This window comes from Aptenodytes forsteri, unplaced genomic scaffold, assembly GCF_000699145.1.
Source record: "Aptenodytes forsteri isolate BGI_AS27 unplaced genomic scaffold, ASM69914v1 Scaffold428, whole genome shotgun sequence".
NCBI lineage: Eukaryota > Metazoa > Chordata > Aves > Sphenisciformes > Spheniscidae > Aptenodytes > Aptenodytes forsteri.
This window is the reverse complement of record NW_008794177.1, coordinates 182,175-193,980: the sequence shown is the minus strand read 5'-3', so window position 1 is coordinate 193,980 and position 11,806 is coordinate 182,175. Positions and strand designations below refer to the sequence as shown.

At 55.5% G+C, this 11,806-nt stretch overlaps 1 protein-coding gene across 1 annotated transcript; it reads left to right on the top strand.

Moving 5' to 3' along the window:
- Positions 1–2,351: 2,351 nt before the first annotated feature.
- Positions 2,352–11,778, top strand: CCM2 (CCM2 scaffolding protein; the record flags this gene model as incomplete). The annotated part of the gene is made up of 9 exons (XM_009284412.2): positions 2,352–2,519; positions 2,754–2,837; positions 3,043–3,226; positions 5,123–5,259; positions 6,382–6,517; positions 7,216–7,273; positions 8,077–8,215; positions 8,729–8,867; positions 11,107–11,778. Coding segments are annotated over 9 exons (1,326 nt in total), but the record flags the coding sequence as incomplete, so codon positions are not given.
- Between the last annotated feature and the right edge of the window lie 28 nt (positions 11,779–11,806).

Genomic DNA, 11,806 nt, shown 5'->3' with positions numbered 1-11,806 from the left:
TCTCATCGGGTCCCATGGACTTGTGCACCTTCAGGTGCCTTAGATGGTCTCAAACCTGATGTTCTCCCGAAGACCGAGGCAAAAAAGTCATTGAGTAGGTGATGTGGTGGTGGCACTCCCCCACCAAATATAGTGTCCTACGGCAAGGCTCAAGCAGTTTAGGTGAAGGGTTTGCAGCAGTTCTTGACGGTGGTTTCCAAGGCAAGGTCCTGCTGTGGACGGCGGCAAGAGATGGAGCTGAGTTTGCAGGGGGCTGCCGCTCTTTCAGGTTGCGAAGTACTCTACACTTTTCTGAGCAGGACCACTTGGTTTATATTTAATTAATTTGCCTTTCGAAGCATCTTTTCGGCCTCTGCACATCATACACTCCTTTTTCTTGCCTGTGAGAATCAGGAAAGCCAAAGGGTGGTTGCCCTGAGGGGTGGGAAGCAGAGAACATCACTGCTGTGGGACGGGGAAACCAGAGCTGAGCACGCTTGGGGCATCAGAGCTGCATGGCTGGGCAGCCAGCGAGGCCACCGAGGAGCTCTGCCTTTCCCCTCCGGACTGGCATTTAACACTGCTGTGAATCCCGAGCGTTGGATCTGCCCACTTCAAAACATCCATTTGAGCTGGTAAACTTGGAATTGGAGAAGTCCGTGCACACTCCCAGTCATTTAGCTGTCAGGCAGGCTGGTGTGGAGCTTGGTAGGGATCTACCACAGGTCGTCTCTGCCGCGACGGCCCCTGGGCGTGCAGCATTCCCGGGCTGTCCGCCCTGCCCTGCGGTAGGAGGACGGTGGTGATGCTCCCTCTATAGCTGGGAGCCCGTGTGTGCACGCTGCCGCCGGCTGGACTCCTGTTGGCTCCGATGTTTTTCCAAACCCGACACTCAATGGTTTGGGAACCACGAAGACCTGTTTTTCCCAGGGGAGGCCATCTCCTGGGGCGTGTACTCGCGTTTGTGGGTCTCCCCGGAGACCTCAGACAAGTTTGCAGCATCTCTGCCTTTTCCTTTTGCAGTCCTTCGTCGGGTTGTTCGCTGCAAATGCTTGGGTGAAACAGAAAATTGCACCGAGGCGAGGAGGAAGCCTGCTGGTTTTGCGCGTGGCCGTGGCTCTCTCACTCTTACAGCTCTGAATGTGAATATATATTTGTATTTGTTCTTAACTGAAAGGTTGGACATCATGACTTTGGGGGAAAAAGTCATCCCGTTTTGGTCAAGGGCGCTTATCAGCACTTGTGTTCTTGCAACGTGTTGTGGGAAAGGGGTTTTCAGTGGAAGATCACACACTCATGGATTCATAGCTCTAAAACCAGCCTGTCTGCGGGGTGGTTGGGGCTGGTAAAACCAGGCTGTGAGTACACATGTACGGGCTGGAGGAGCGCTGGGCAGTGGGTGCTGCTGGTTTCCCCCCATTTCGGTACAGAAACTCCCTCTCTTGCCCTTAACCCCAATCATAGAATCATTAAGGTTGGAAAAGACCTCCAAGATCATCGAGTCCAACCATCGACCCAACACCACCATGCCCACTAAACCATGTCCCTAAGCACCTCATCTACACGTCTTTTAAATACCTCCAGGGATGGGGACTCCACCACTTCCCTGGGCAGCCTGTTCCAATGTTTCACCACTCTTCCAGTAAAGACATTTTTCCTCACGTCCAATCTAAACCTCCCCTGGTGCAACTTGATGATGTTTCCTCTCGTCCTGTCGCTTGTTCCTTGGGAGAAGAGACCGACCCCCCCCTCGCTACAACCTCCTTTCAGGTGGTTGTAGAGAGCGATGAGGTCTCCCCTCAGCCTCCTCTTCTCCAGGCTAAACAACCCCAGTTCCCTCAGCCGCTCCTCATCAGACTTGTGCTCCAGACCCCTCACCAGCCTCGTTGCCCTTCTCTGGACACGCTCCAGCACCTCGACGTCCTTCTTGTCGTGAGGGGCCCAAAACTGAACACAGTATTCGAGGTGCGGCCTCACCAGTGCCGAGTACAGGGGCACGATCACTTCCCTGCTCCTGCTGGCCACACTATTTCTGATACAGGCCGGGATGCCATTGGCCTTCTTGGCCGCCTGGGCACACTGCCGGCTCATGTTCAGCCGGCTGTCGACCAGCACCCCCAGGTCCTTTTCCACCAGGCAGCTTTCCAGCCACTCTTCCCCAAGCCTGTAGCGCTGCATGGGGTTGTTGTGGCCGAAGTGCAGGACCCGGCACTTGGCCTTGTTGAACCTCATACAGTTGGCCTGCGCCCATCGATCCAGCCTGTCCAGGGCCCTCTGCAGAGCCTTCCTACCCTCGAGCAGATCAACACTCCTGCCCAACTTGGTGTCGTCTGCAAACTGACTGATGCTTCCCTTTCTCTCCGCAGCCTGGAATAGTGTCTCCTTTCAAACGAGTCTTCCTGAAGGGTGAAAAAGGTCGGGATAAAAAAGCCCAGGAGAAGGTTACGGAGAGACGGCCTCTGCATACGGTGGTGGTGTCCCTGCCCGACCGCGTCGAACCAGACGTGCTGCTGAATGACTACATCGAGAAAGAAGTGAAGGTAACGTCTGCCTGGCTGGGGCTGGGGCTCATATATAACTATATGAAGCATTAGGATAACTTAAAGGCATGAGAGATCTTCCATACATAGGTGTGTTTAGCAGCTTCTAAACAGGGGCTTGGGGCACCAGCCCTTCGCTCTGTGTTGATGGTGTCTCTCTTGCAGTAGCTGGCGTGTTTGGCAGCGTGCTTAGCGTGTACGTGATGTGGTAACGGTTTGGTTCTTTTTTTCCAGTATTTAGGTCAACTCACATCCATCCCAGGGTACCTGAATCCCTCCAGCCGCACGGAAATCCTGCATTTGATTGATAATGCAAAGGTGAGCACTCAGCCTGTTGAATCACTGGCTCCGTGTAGTCTCTATCTAACGTGCAGCATGGAGGAAAAAAAAAGGCTTGTGGAGCTTCCTTGGGGCTGGGTGCTGGTCTGACTCCTGTCTTCCATCCGTGGGAGGGAAGCCCGTTACCAGACCATTACCAAAGGGGAAACAGTTCAGCAAATCAATGGAAATACATTTATTTTAGAGAGCACACCAGCTCCCGGGGCAGCTGACCCAAGAACACGATGCTGTCATCAGTCTCTCTGCATACAACATCAAGCTGGTGTGGAGGGATGGAGAAGATCTCATCCTCAGGGTCCCCATCCATGACATCGCGTCCGTTTCCTACATCCGAGATGACTCCTCTCATTTGGTCGTGCTGAAAACAGGTAGGTTGTGGCCAGCACGGGCAGGCTGTAGCCTTGTGTTTTGGGGTTGTTGTGTGTTTTGGGGTTGTGGGGGCTGAGCCCCCCAGCAGCCAGTATTGCCCTCGTGTAGGACGGCAGCCAACCTGACCAGAAACGGGACAAAGGCGATGCTGGGTGAGAACAGACCAAAACAATCGGTGTCCTTCACAGAATCACAGAATCCTAGAACGGTTTGGGTTGGAAGGGACCTCTAAAGGTCATCTAGTCCAACCCCCCTGCCGTGGGCAGGGACATCTTCCACTAGATCAGGTTGCTCAGAGCCCCGTCCAACCTGACCTGGAATGTTTCCAGGCATGGGGCATCCACCACCTCTCTGGGCAACCTCTGCCAGTGTCTCACCACGCTCAGCGTAAAAAAACTTTCTTCCTTCTATTTAATCTCCTGCCTGGAGTTGTTTCGGTCCATCCTTTTCTAGGGGGGCTGGAGGAAGGACTGGGTTTACGCGTGTTCCCCTGAGGGTGCTGTGACTCGCGGAAGAGTGAGCACGCTGGGAAGGATGAAGGGTGTTGGAGCTGGGCTGGGTTGTGTCTGGAGGTGAACTGTGGGCTCATGTACAGCTTAGAAATTCCTCCCGTAGCCTGTCCTCCGGCAACTGCCAAACCCCAAAGGAGAGCTGTCATTTACTGACTCTTAGGAAAGTTTGGGATCTTAAAGTGCAGTAGTTTATTCTGCATTGCCCATCCCGCTCCAGTCTGTGGGGGCCTCTGTGGATGTCAGCAAGGAGGAAAAGCAAGGAGAGCAGGTAGAAGCAGCTCCTCCAGCCTGGTCCCCACGCGTGTGGGACCTGCCCGGCTCTTCGCAACCCTTGTGCAGGTTTGCTGGGAGGATTTCATTGCCGTGTTGGATAACCGAGGTGACACCAACCACTTCCGACACACCTCACTTCTTGTAATACCCGGGGAGGGCCTCGAATCTGTCCCCAGCAGCTCTGTGTGTGTCAAACCTGCATGGTTTTGGGCTGGAGCGTTTGGGGAATGCTGAGCTACTTAGAGGATGTAATGACAGACTCTTATCGGATTATAAATGCCATGACAGCAAAGGACAGTCTATAGAATAAATAAGTGACTTAGAAGGCTGTGATTCTGCTGATGGATTTCTGAGGCTGGCTAAGCCATGGAAACGAAGCCAACGATTTACAGAGTTGTCAGAAACCAGCTCTAAATTATAGGCTTTTCAGTCAAAGACTTTCCTAGAATCATAGAATCGTTTAGGTTGGAAAAGACCTTTAAGATCATCAAGTCGAACCGTTAAGCCAGCACTGCCAAGTCCACCACTAAACCATGTCCCTAAGCACCACGTCTACACGTCTTTTAAAGACCCCCAGGGATGGTGACTCCACCACTTCCCTGGGCAGCCTGTTCCAATGCTTGACAACCCTTTCAGTAAAGAAATTTTTCCTAATATCCAATCTAAACCTCCCCTGGCACAACTTGAGGCCGTTTCCTCTCGTCCTGTTGCTTGTTCCTTGGGAGAAGAGACTGACCCCCCCCTCGCTACAACCTCCTTTCAGGTGGTTGTAGAGAGCGATGAGGGCTCCCCTCAGCCTCCTTTTCTCCAGGCTAAACAACCCCAGTTCCCTCAGCCGCTCCTCATCACACTTGGTCTCCAGACCCCTCACCAGCCTCGCTGCCCTTCTCTGGACTTTGGCCCTGTGCAGTGCTCCGGTGCAGTCCCCGGGCTCCCAAGAGCTCCCTCCTCCAGGGTGTTTTCTCCCGGCTGTGGGATCCTCTGCCCTCCTGCTTCGGGGGCTTTGCTGTCCCCAGAGGCAGTCTGCTCGGAGGGCAGCTTGCCGTGCTTGGACTCCTTGCTGTTTTCTCCTTGCCTCGACCTTTCCATCACGACTTCTCTCTTTCTCAGCTCAGGACCCCGGGATCTCCCCAAGCCAGAGTCTCTGCGCCGAGAGCTCCAAAGCCCTTACTTCAGGCTCGCTGTCTGAGAGCGGGGTGGTTCCCGTCGAAGCTTGTTGCTTGGTGGTCCTGGCTACGGAGAACAAAGTAAGACTCAAAACACTCGATTAAGACTGTCCCACGTTGGGGTTCCCTCCAGAGTCACTCACCGGTTGCGACGACGCTGGGACTGGGATTGCTGGGAGGTTTTCTGGCCCTTAGACCGGGGTGGCCACAGCCTCTCAGGTTGATGGTGGCCCCAGGGTGGCCTCATCTTGCTCTCGCCAAGTGTCCCCTCTGTTATGTGACCAGATGTTTATCTGGCCATAGGTTGTGTGACACGCATAGGCCCAGTTTTAAGACTGCAGGGTGTGGGTTGGGCTTTGCTGGCGCACAAGGTGCTACCTGGAAGAGGAAACCTGGTCCCTGCCCCAGCCCCGAGCCCTGGTTTGGACACGAGAGGGTATCAAAAGATGGTTTTCCCTCGGTGGTGGTGCCTGCTGCCCAGAGCTTTCTCCAGTAGCAGGAAATCTGTGAAGACAACTGAATCTCTCCCACAATAGGATTTTGCTAACCGGGGCATTTTCCTGATGCTGACCTGGAAATTTGTTTCATCCGGTGTCTGGATCCAGAGATTCTGATCTCGGTCTGTGTGCTCCTACTTCTACAGCAGGAACCCTTTGCCTTCAGGGTGGAGTTTTGCTCGCCTTGTTTTCAGCTCTAACACTCTCTGGGGTGCCTGCACCTATTTGGGATGTAGGTTATGTAGCCAAAATCCCAGGGACCTGAGCTGAGGAGTAGGACGGAGCATCGGCACAAAATCTGGGTGCTGTTTCATAGCTGTGAGTTGACAACGGAGCATCTGATCTCCTATTGCCTGGGTCTGGCCGGTTGAAGAGGGCCACGGTGCTTCTCCGGCAGTATGGGAGGGTGATGAGGGGTGATACATCTCAGGAGTTCGTCTCCTCTGGCACCGAGGAAAAGCCCAGGGGACAGCAGGAGGTAGCTAACGAGATTTGAGGTTCGTCACCTCCAGCCCTAGAGACCCTGTGGGTCGAGCAGTGTCCTGGATCTTGGACGAGCGGGTTCCCTCTCCTCGCTGGGAGGGCAGCACCCTTACAAATACAGCACACCGCTGCCCCACGTGGCGTGCCCACCGTAGGGAGCCGAAGAGAAAGGCCACCGTGGTATCTTCTGCCTTGCACCAGCCCTTCTCTGCTCCCTCCCCAGGTGACTGCCGAGGAGCTGTGCTCACTTCTCAGCCAAGTCTTCCAAATTGTTTACACTGAGTCCACGATAGACTTCTTGGACAGAGCAATATTTGATGGAGCGTCCACGCCGACACGGCACATGTCCTTACACAGCGGTAAGTCCGTGCTCTCCCCGTTTGCCTCTTTCTTACTGGGCCTGTCTGAGGGTCATAGAATCATAGAAAGGTTTGGGTTGGAAGAGACCTTAAAGATCATTGTGCTGGTTTTGGCTGGGATAGAGTTAATATTTTCTTCACAGTAGCTAGTGTGGGGCTATGTTTTGGATTTGTGCTGGAAACAGTGTTGATAATACAGGGATGTTTTAGTTCCAACCTAGGTGGTCTCTCCCCATCTTCACCACCATCTGTCACCTCTCCTCCTGCCACCCTCTGAGGTCAGAGCCAGCCTGGCCCAGCCTGGCGGCTTCCCTCCTGCAGGGTATTGAAAACAAAACGCCTCCTCTGCTTTAATTGCCTGTGAGTTGGAAGGGCACGAGGGCTATCTCCTGCCTGCAGACGTTTCCCCAGCTGGGCTGTGGGACATCAGCCATCGTCCTTGTCCCCCGTACCCTTTGCCTCTCTATTCACGTTGGACGGAGGCACTTAATAAAACAATCCCTTTGCGGTTCTGCATCTCTGCTGCGTCTGTATCCAGTCCTGACACAGCACCGCTCAGCACCACCTCGGCCCCGGCCCCGCTGCCTCTCACCTTCCAGAAAGCCGAGTCAGAAATCGGTGTGCGTGTAGGTCATGGATCGGGAAAAGCACCGAATTTCTGCCTCTTAAACGCCGTGTCTCAAATGTTTTCCTTGCAGATGACTCTTCTACAAAAGTGGATGTTAAGGAATCTTACGAAACGGAAGCAAGCACTTTGTAAGTTAAACGTGGTACACGGAGCTCGCTCGGCGCTCGGGCTTATTAGTGCAGCCTCGCTGCCAGGTTTAAAGCCCCCAGAGCAGAAACCGCTGCGGTCTGCACATTGAAAAGCTTCTGCTCAGCCTGGCTGAAACATTGGACGGTGTTTTTACTGTCCGTGTGCGGTGCCGTGGTCCCTGCCTCCGCAGCATCCGCGGCCGCATTGTTCTGCCGCCGCGGGTTTCCAGAGACGATCACGTACACAATGTATGTGCAGTCCCCTGCGTCAGCAAAGCGGGGGTGTGACGCTTGCTGGGCTGCTTTGCTTTGGTGAAGTCCAGCTGGAATGGGGAGACATGTTTTCCCCAAAACCCTTTATTTTGGAAACTTCTTCCCGCCTGAATCGGTGACCGCTGAAAAAGTTGATAGTGTTTGTGGGCTGAAAACCTGACGCACGAACCGGTTGTTTAAAATTGACTGATGCTATTTGAAAATTTTCGCATTTAATGCCAAAATAAAGTGGTTTGAGACTTTTCCCCCCACTGTTCCAAAATGAGAAAGCAGTTGGAGGGGGGGTCTGCGCTCATGTAGGGATTCATTTTCAGCAGGTCACCAGACCAGTGTAGTTCAAGTCCTCTGTGCTGTGCGGGAGCCTTCAGACGCCCCCAGGAGCAGAAGGCTGCGAGCTTTACTGCAGGGAGAGCGCGGCTCCACGTGCCTCTCCACCCTTCCAGGCTCCCCCGTGCCGCAACTTGCCAGCAACGGCGATGCAGAAGGTGCCCGAGGAGCTCTGGAGAACTCACGATCCGTTTGCATTTCAGTTCCTTTCCAGAAACCTTGGATGCAGGTGACAACTCCCCCTCTTCCTTCTCCACACAACAGTCTCCGCACATTAAGACAGTCAGCGAGAGCGAGCTGAGCACCACGGCGACAGAGCTGCTCCAGGACTATATGATGACGGTAGGGTGCCCCAGGGTCCCAGAGAAGGGTTGGAGGGGTTTTCTTCCCTTTAGGGTGCTCGAGTGCTCGTGGGATTTGGGTTCATTGCCTCGTCGTGTAGGACGTGAGCCCCTGCTGCTGTAGGAACATCCCAGCCACCTCCTTTTCGTACAAATTGTGCTTGGAGGCTTCACGGGACCTGAACGTGGGCTCACATCCCTCTCCTGCAGGAGCGTCCCCACCCCCTTGTCCCCCCCCTCGCCGCATAAAGGCATGTCACGCCATCCACGGCACTCCAGGTCCGTCACTTCACGAGTCACGGTCCCTGTGTACGCCCACAGCTTGCCCCCATTTGAAAGCTGCCAGCTCAGTAGTGGGTTGCACCAGCCTGCCCCGCTTTTCTGTCGGGATGAGCTGGTTCGTTACTGCAGCTCCTGTCAAACAGCAATAAATCTGGTAAACGCCGTTCCCAGGCTTCCCATCATCTTCCTCCTAAAAAATGAGTGATGTTTGCGGTGCGCTTCTCTTCCGCAGCTCCGAACAAAACTCTCTTCCCAAGAGATCCAGCAGTTCGCAATGCTCCTGCACGAGTATCGCAACGGGGCTTCGATCCACGAATTCTGCATCAACTTGAAGCAGCTCTACGGGGACAGTAGAAAGTTCCTGCTCTTAGGTGAGTGTCCACTGCCGGGGATTCATCGTGGATGACCAACCAGAGGGTGAGAGCCGGCGTCGCTCTGCTCCCGAGCCCTCGCGACGTGCCTTGTACCGATCTCTGACGCATGGGCCCTCCACGTGGGCAGTCTGATGGGATGCGAGGGGGTAAAGGGGCGGGCGTGGATGGCACAAAGATTCCTTGGGGTGTCACCAGGCAAGGAGCAACATCTCAATCCGCCTCTCCTTTGGAGACACCTCTTTCCTGAGGGCAGCTGGGTCCATCTAGATCAGGCCCCCATCTCAGAGGCTTGAGTCATCCCTCGAGATGCTCACCTCTCCCTCCTGACTGCCTGGGTACCTCCTCCAGACCAGGCACCAGGCTTTTCTGTGCCTGCCGGTAGGAAGAAGGCTCTGGTCCTTGGTCCGGGCCCTTCTGCTGTCGGCTGTGCCGTTCATCCGGGCGTATCGAACCTGCATTCCCTGGAGAGGACTTTACAGTCCTGGAGAGAAGTTGTGCACCCTGGCAGGTGACAGGACCCTTTCGTTCCTCTTCATTAAAAGGGGGCTGAGCGCCTCAGGGGCTCTTCAAGACCCTCCTGCTCAAACTCCCTGATTTGATTTTGGCTTTAAGAATCTGAAAGAGCATCGGTGACGAGAGCCTGTGGGGTTGGGGCAGGAGCACGTGGGCCTGACCCGGTGTCTCTGCTCTGGCCCCGGGGCGGGCAGGGTCTCGGCTGGGTGCTGAGCTGACCCACTCCCCAAGCCGAGGGGCTGCAGGGCCAGCGCCCCGTGTGCCAGTGCTGGGGGGGCAGGTGGGGCTTTCAAACTGCCCAGGGACCAAAAGGGAGATGCCTCTTGTCGCTGAAAAGCCATGTTTTCGCCCTGTTTTAAAAGCAGATCTGCTGAAAGCACCGGGGGTTGTTCACTGGAGTCGGCGTGCCGCAGGGAGAGGGGCAGCTCTTGGCAAGCTCTCCTGGCAGCCGGCTTCTCTTTCCTTTGTCCTGGGGATCTAGCAGCGCAGCCGGGCGCCTCCGCCAGCACAAAGGCATTTTCTTTCAGCAGCGTGCACGCAACCAACTTGCCTTTAACGTCACCGGTACCAAAGCCGGTGCAACGGCAAGGTCGCTGTGCTGGGAGGCTGACTTTATATTGGCTGCACGTCACCGAAAAGCAGATCCGACTTGCTTTTCCCAGCCTGGGCGGTCGTACGGGTGCCACACGCTCCTGGGCTGAGCACTGGCCGCTCCCCACAGGTTTGACTGGTGTGGGCGGTGTGAGATAGAGAGGTGAGGAGCGGCAAACCTTCTGCCCCGGCTCAGGCTACACTGGAAGGCTCCTGTAAAGGTTTTGCTTTCAGTTTTTAGAATCATTTAGGTTGGAAAAGACCTTTACGATCATCGAGTCCAACTGTTTTTGAGGGCCCAGAGTTTTCTTCCAAGTGGTTTGGGTAGTGACTGTAGCCCTAAAGCTGGGACTGGCTATGGGAGAGACGATGCTCAGCAGGGCACCTGCTCCATGATTGCAGCTGGAGCAGGATGGGGCCCATCTGGAGGAAAAGGCATTTAACTAGCCTTAGCTTAAAGACTTGCTATTAAGGACTCTCGCCCTACCTCTAATTACAAAGAAAAACAAAAGTTATTTAAACTCCTGAAAGGAGAACTAGCAGCGTGCCCAACCTGCGTCCCGGTGACCCTCTCTGCTTCGCCCCGGGTGACAGCCACCCTGCCAGGGACGCTGGCCCACAGCAGGGTGCACAGAGGGAGAGGGGATGGATGTTCCTGCAGCCGCCCTGCCTGTGCTCCTTCGGGCGCCTGCGTCCTGGGCTGATGCCGTTACGGCAGTAAGCTCAGTAAAGCCCAGCAATGTGTTTCGGCGAGGAATTAGCAGATGATCCTTTCGAGCTCGGAAAATCCCGCTTTAGCAGGTTTTTGTCCTCGGTAGGCAGTGGCTGCAGTTCTCAGAGTGTAAATGGGAGATGTGGCCACGAGCCGGAGACCCCAGTGGTCCCCGTGTCCCCCCCCAAAACGCGCTCCTCTGCCGAGCCCTGCGCTCTTTCGGGGAGCCGGGGCACAGCGTTGCAGCCAGCCTCAGCAGCTGGGCTCTGCTGGAAGGCTCAGAAGCCCCGGGGAATTTCGGACAGCTGATCAAATCCACGTGGAAATCTGTCCCGGGTGTCTCTCCCCCGCGTGCCCGTGCCGTACAAAACACAGGATGATGCTAACGGTTTCCCTCTTGTGTTTTCTTCCCCGATGCAGGTCTTCGCCCCTTCATCCCCGAGAAGGACAGCCAACACTTCGAGAACTTCCTCGAGACCATCGGGGTGAAGGATGGCCGGGGCATCATCACAGACAGTTTCGGGAGGTACAGGCGGACTCTGAGCACCACCTCCAACTCCACCACCAACGGCAACGGCGCTGCCGGCAGCTCGGATGACCAGTCCGTCCCTTCGGAGGAGGACGAGTGGGACCGAATGATCTCGCACATCAGCAACGACATCGAAGCCCTGGGGTGCAGCATGGACCGCGATTCCTCCTGAGAGTGAGCGGGGGGAGGACGGCCCCAGCAGCTCCCTGCGCCGGGGGCTCGCTCCAGCGCCCTCCTACCCTCTCGGAGAGACCCCACAGCGGTGCCTGTATCCTGACCGGCGTTCTGGAAGAGGTTTTGGGGCTCGATCAGGATGTAATTACTCTCCCATCCTCGTTAATGGCTCTGAGCGGCGGCGGGCGGCCGGTGCCCTCTCACTGTGCCGGCACGCTGCGGTGGAGGACCCCGGGGCAGGAGCCTAGCCTGCGACCGTCCCTGGTTTGGTTTTGCCGGCACACGTGGGGAGCGAGGCCGGGGAGACAAGTCGGCTACAACCCTCTGCCTGGTTTACAGTTTTGCACATGGTATCCCTATTGTAACTGCTCTCTTCTTCCTCCTCCTCCTCCTCCTCTTCCCCCCCCCCCCCGTTTT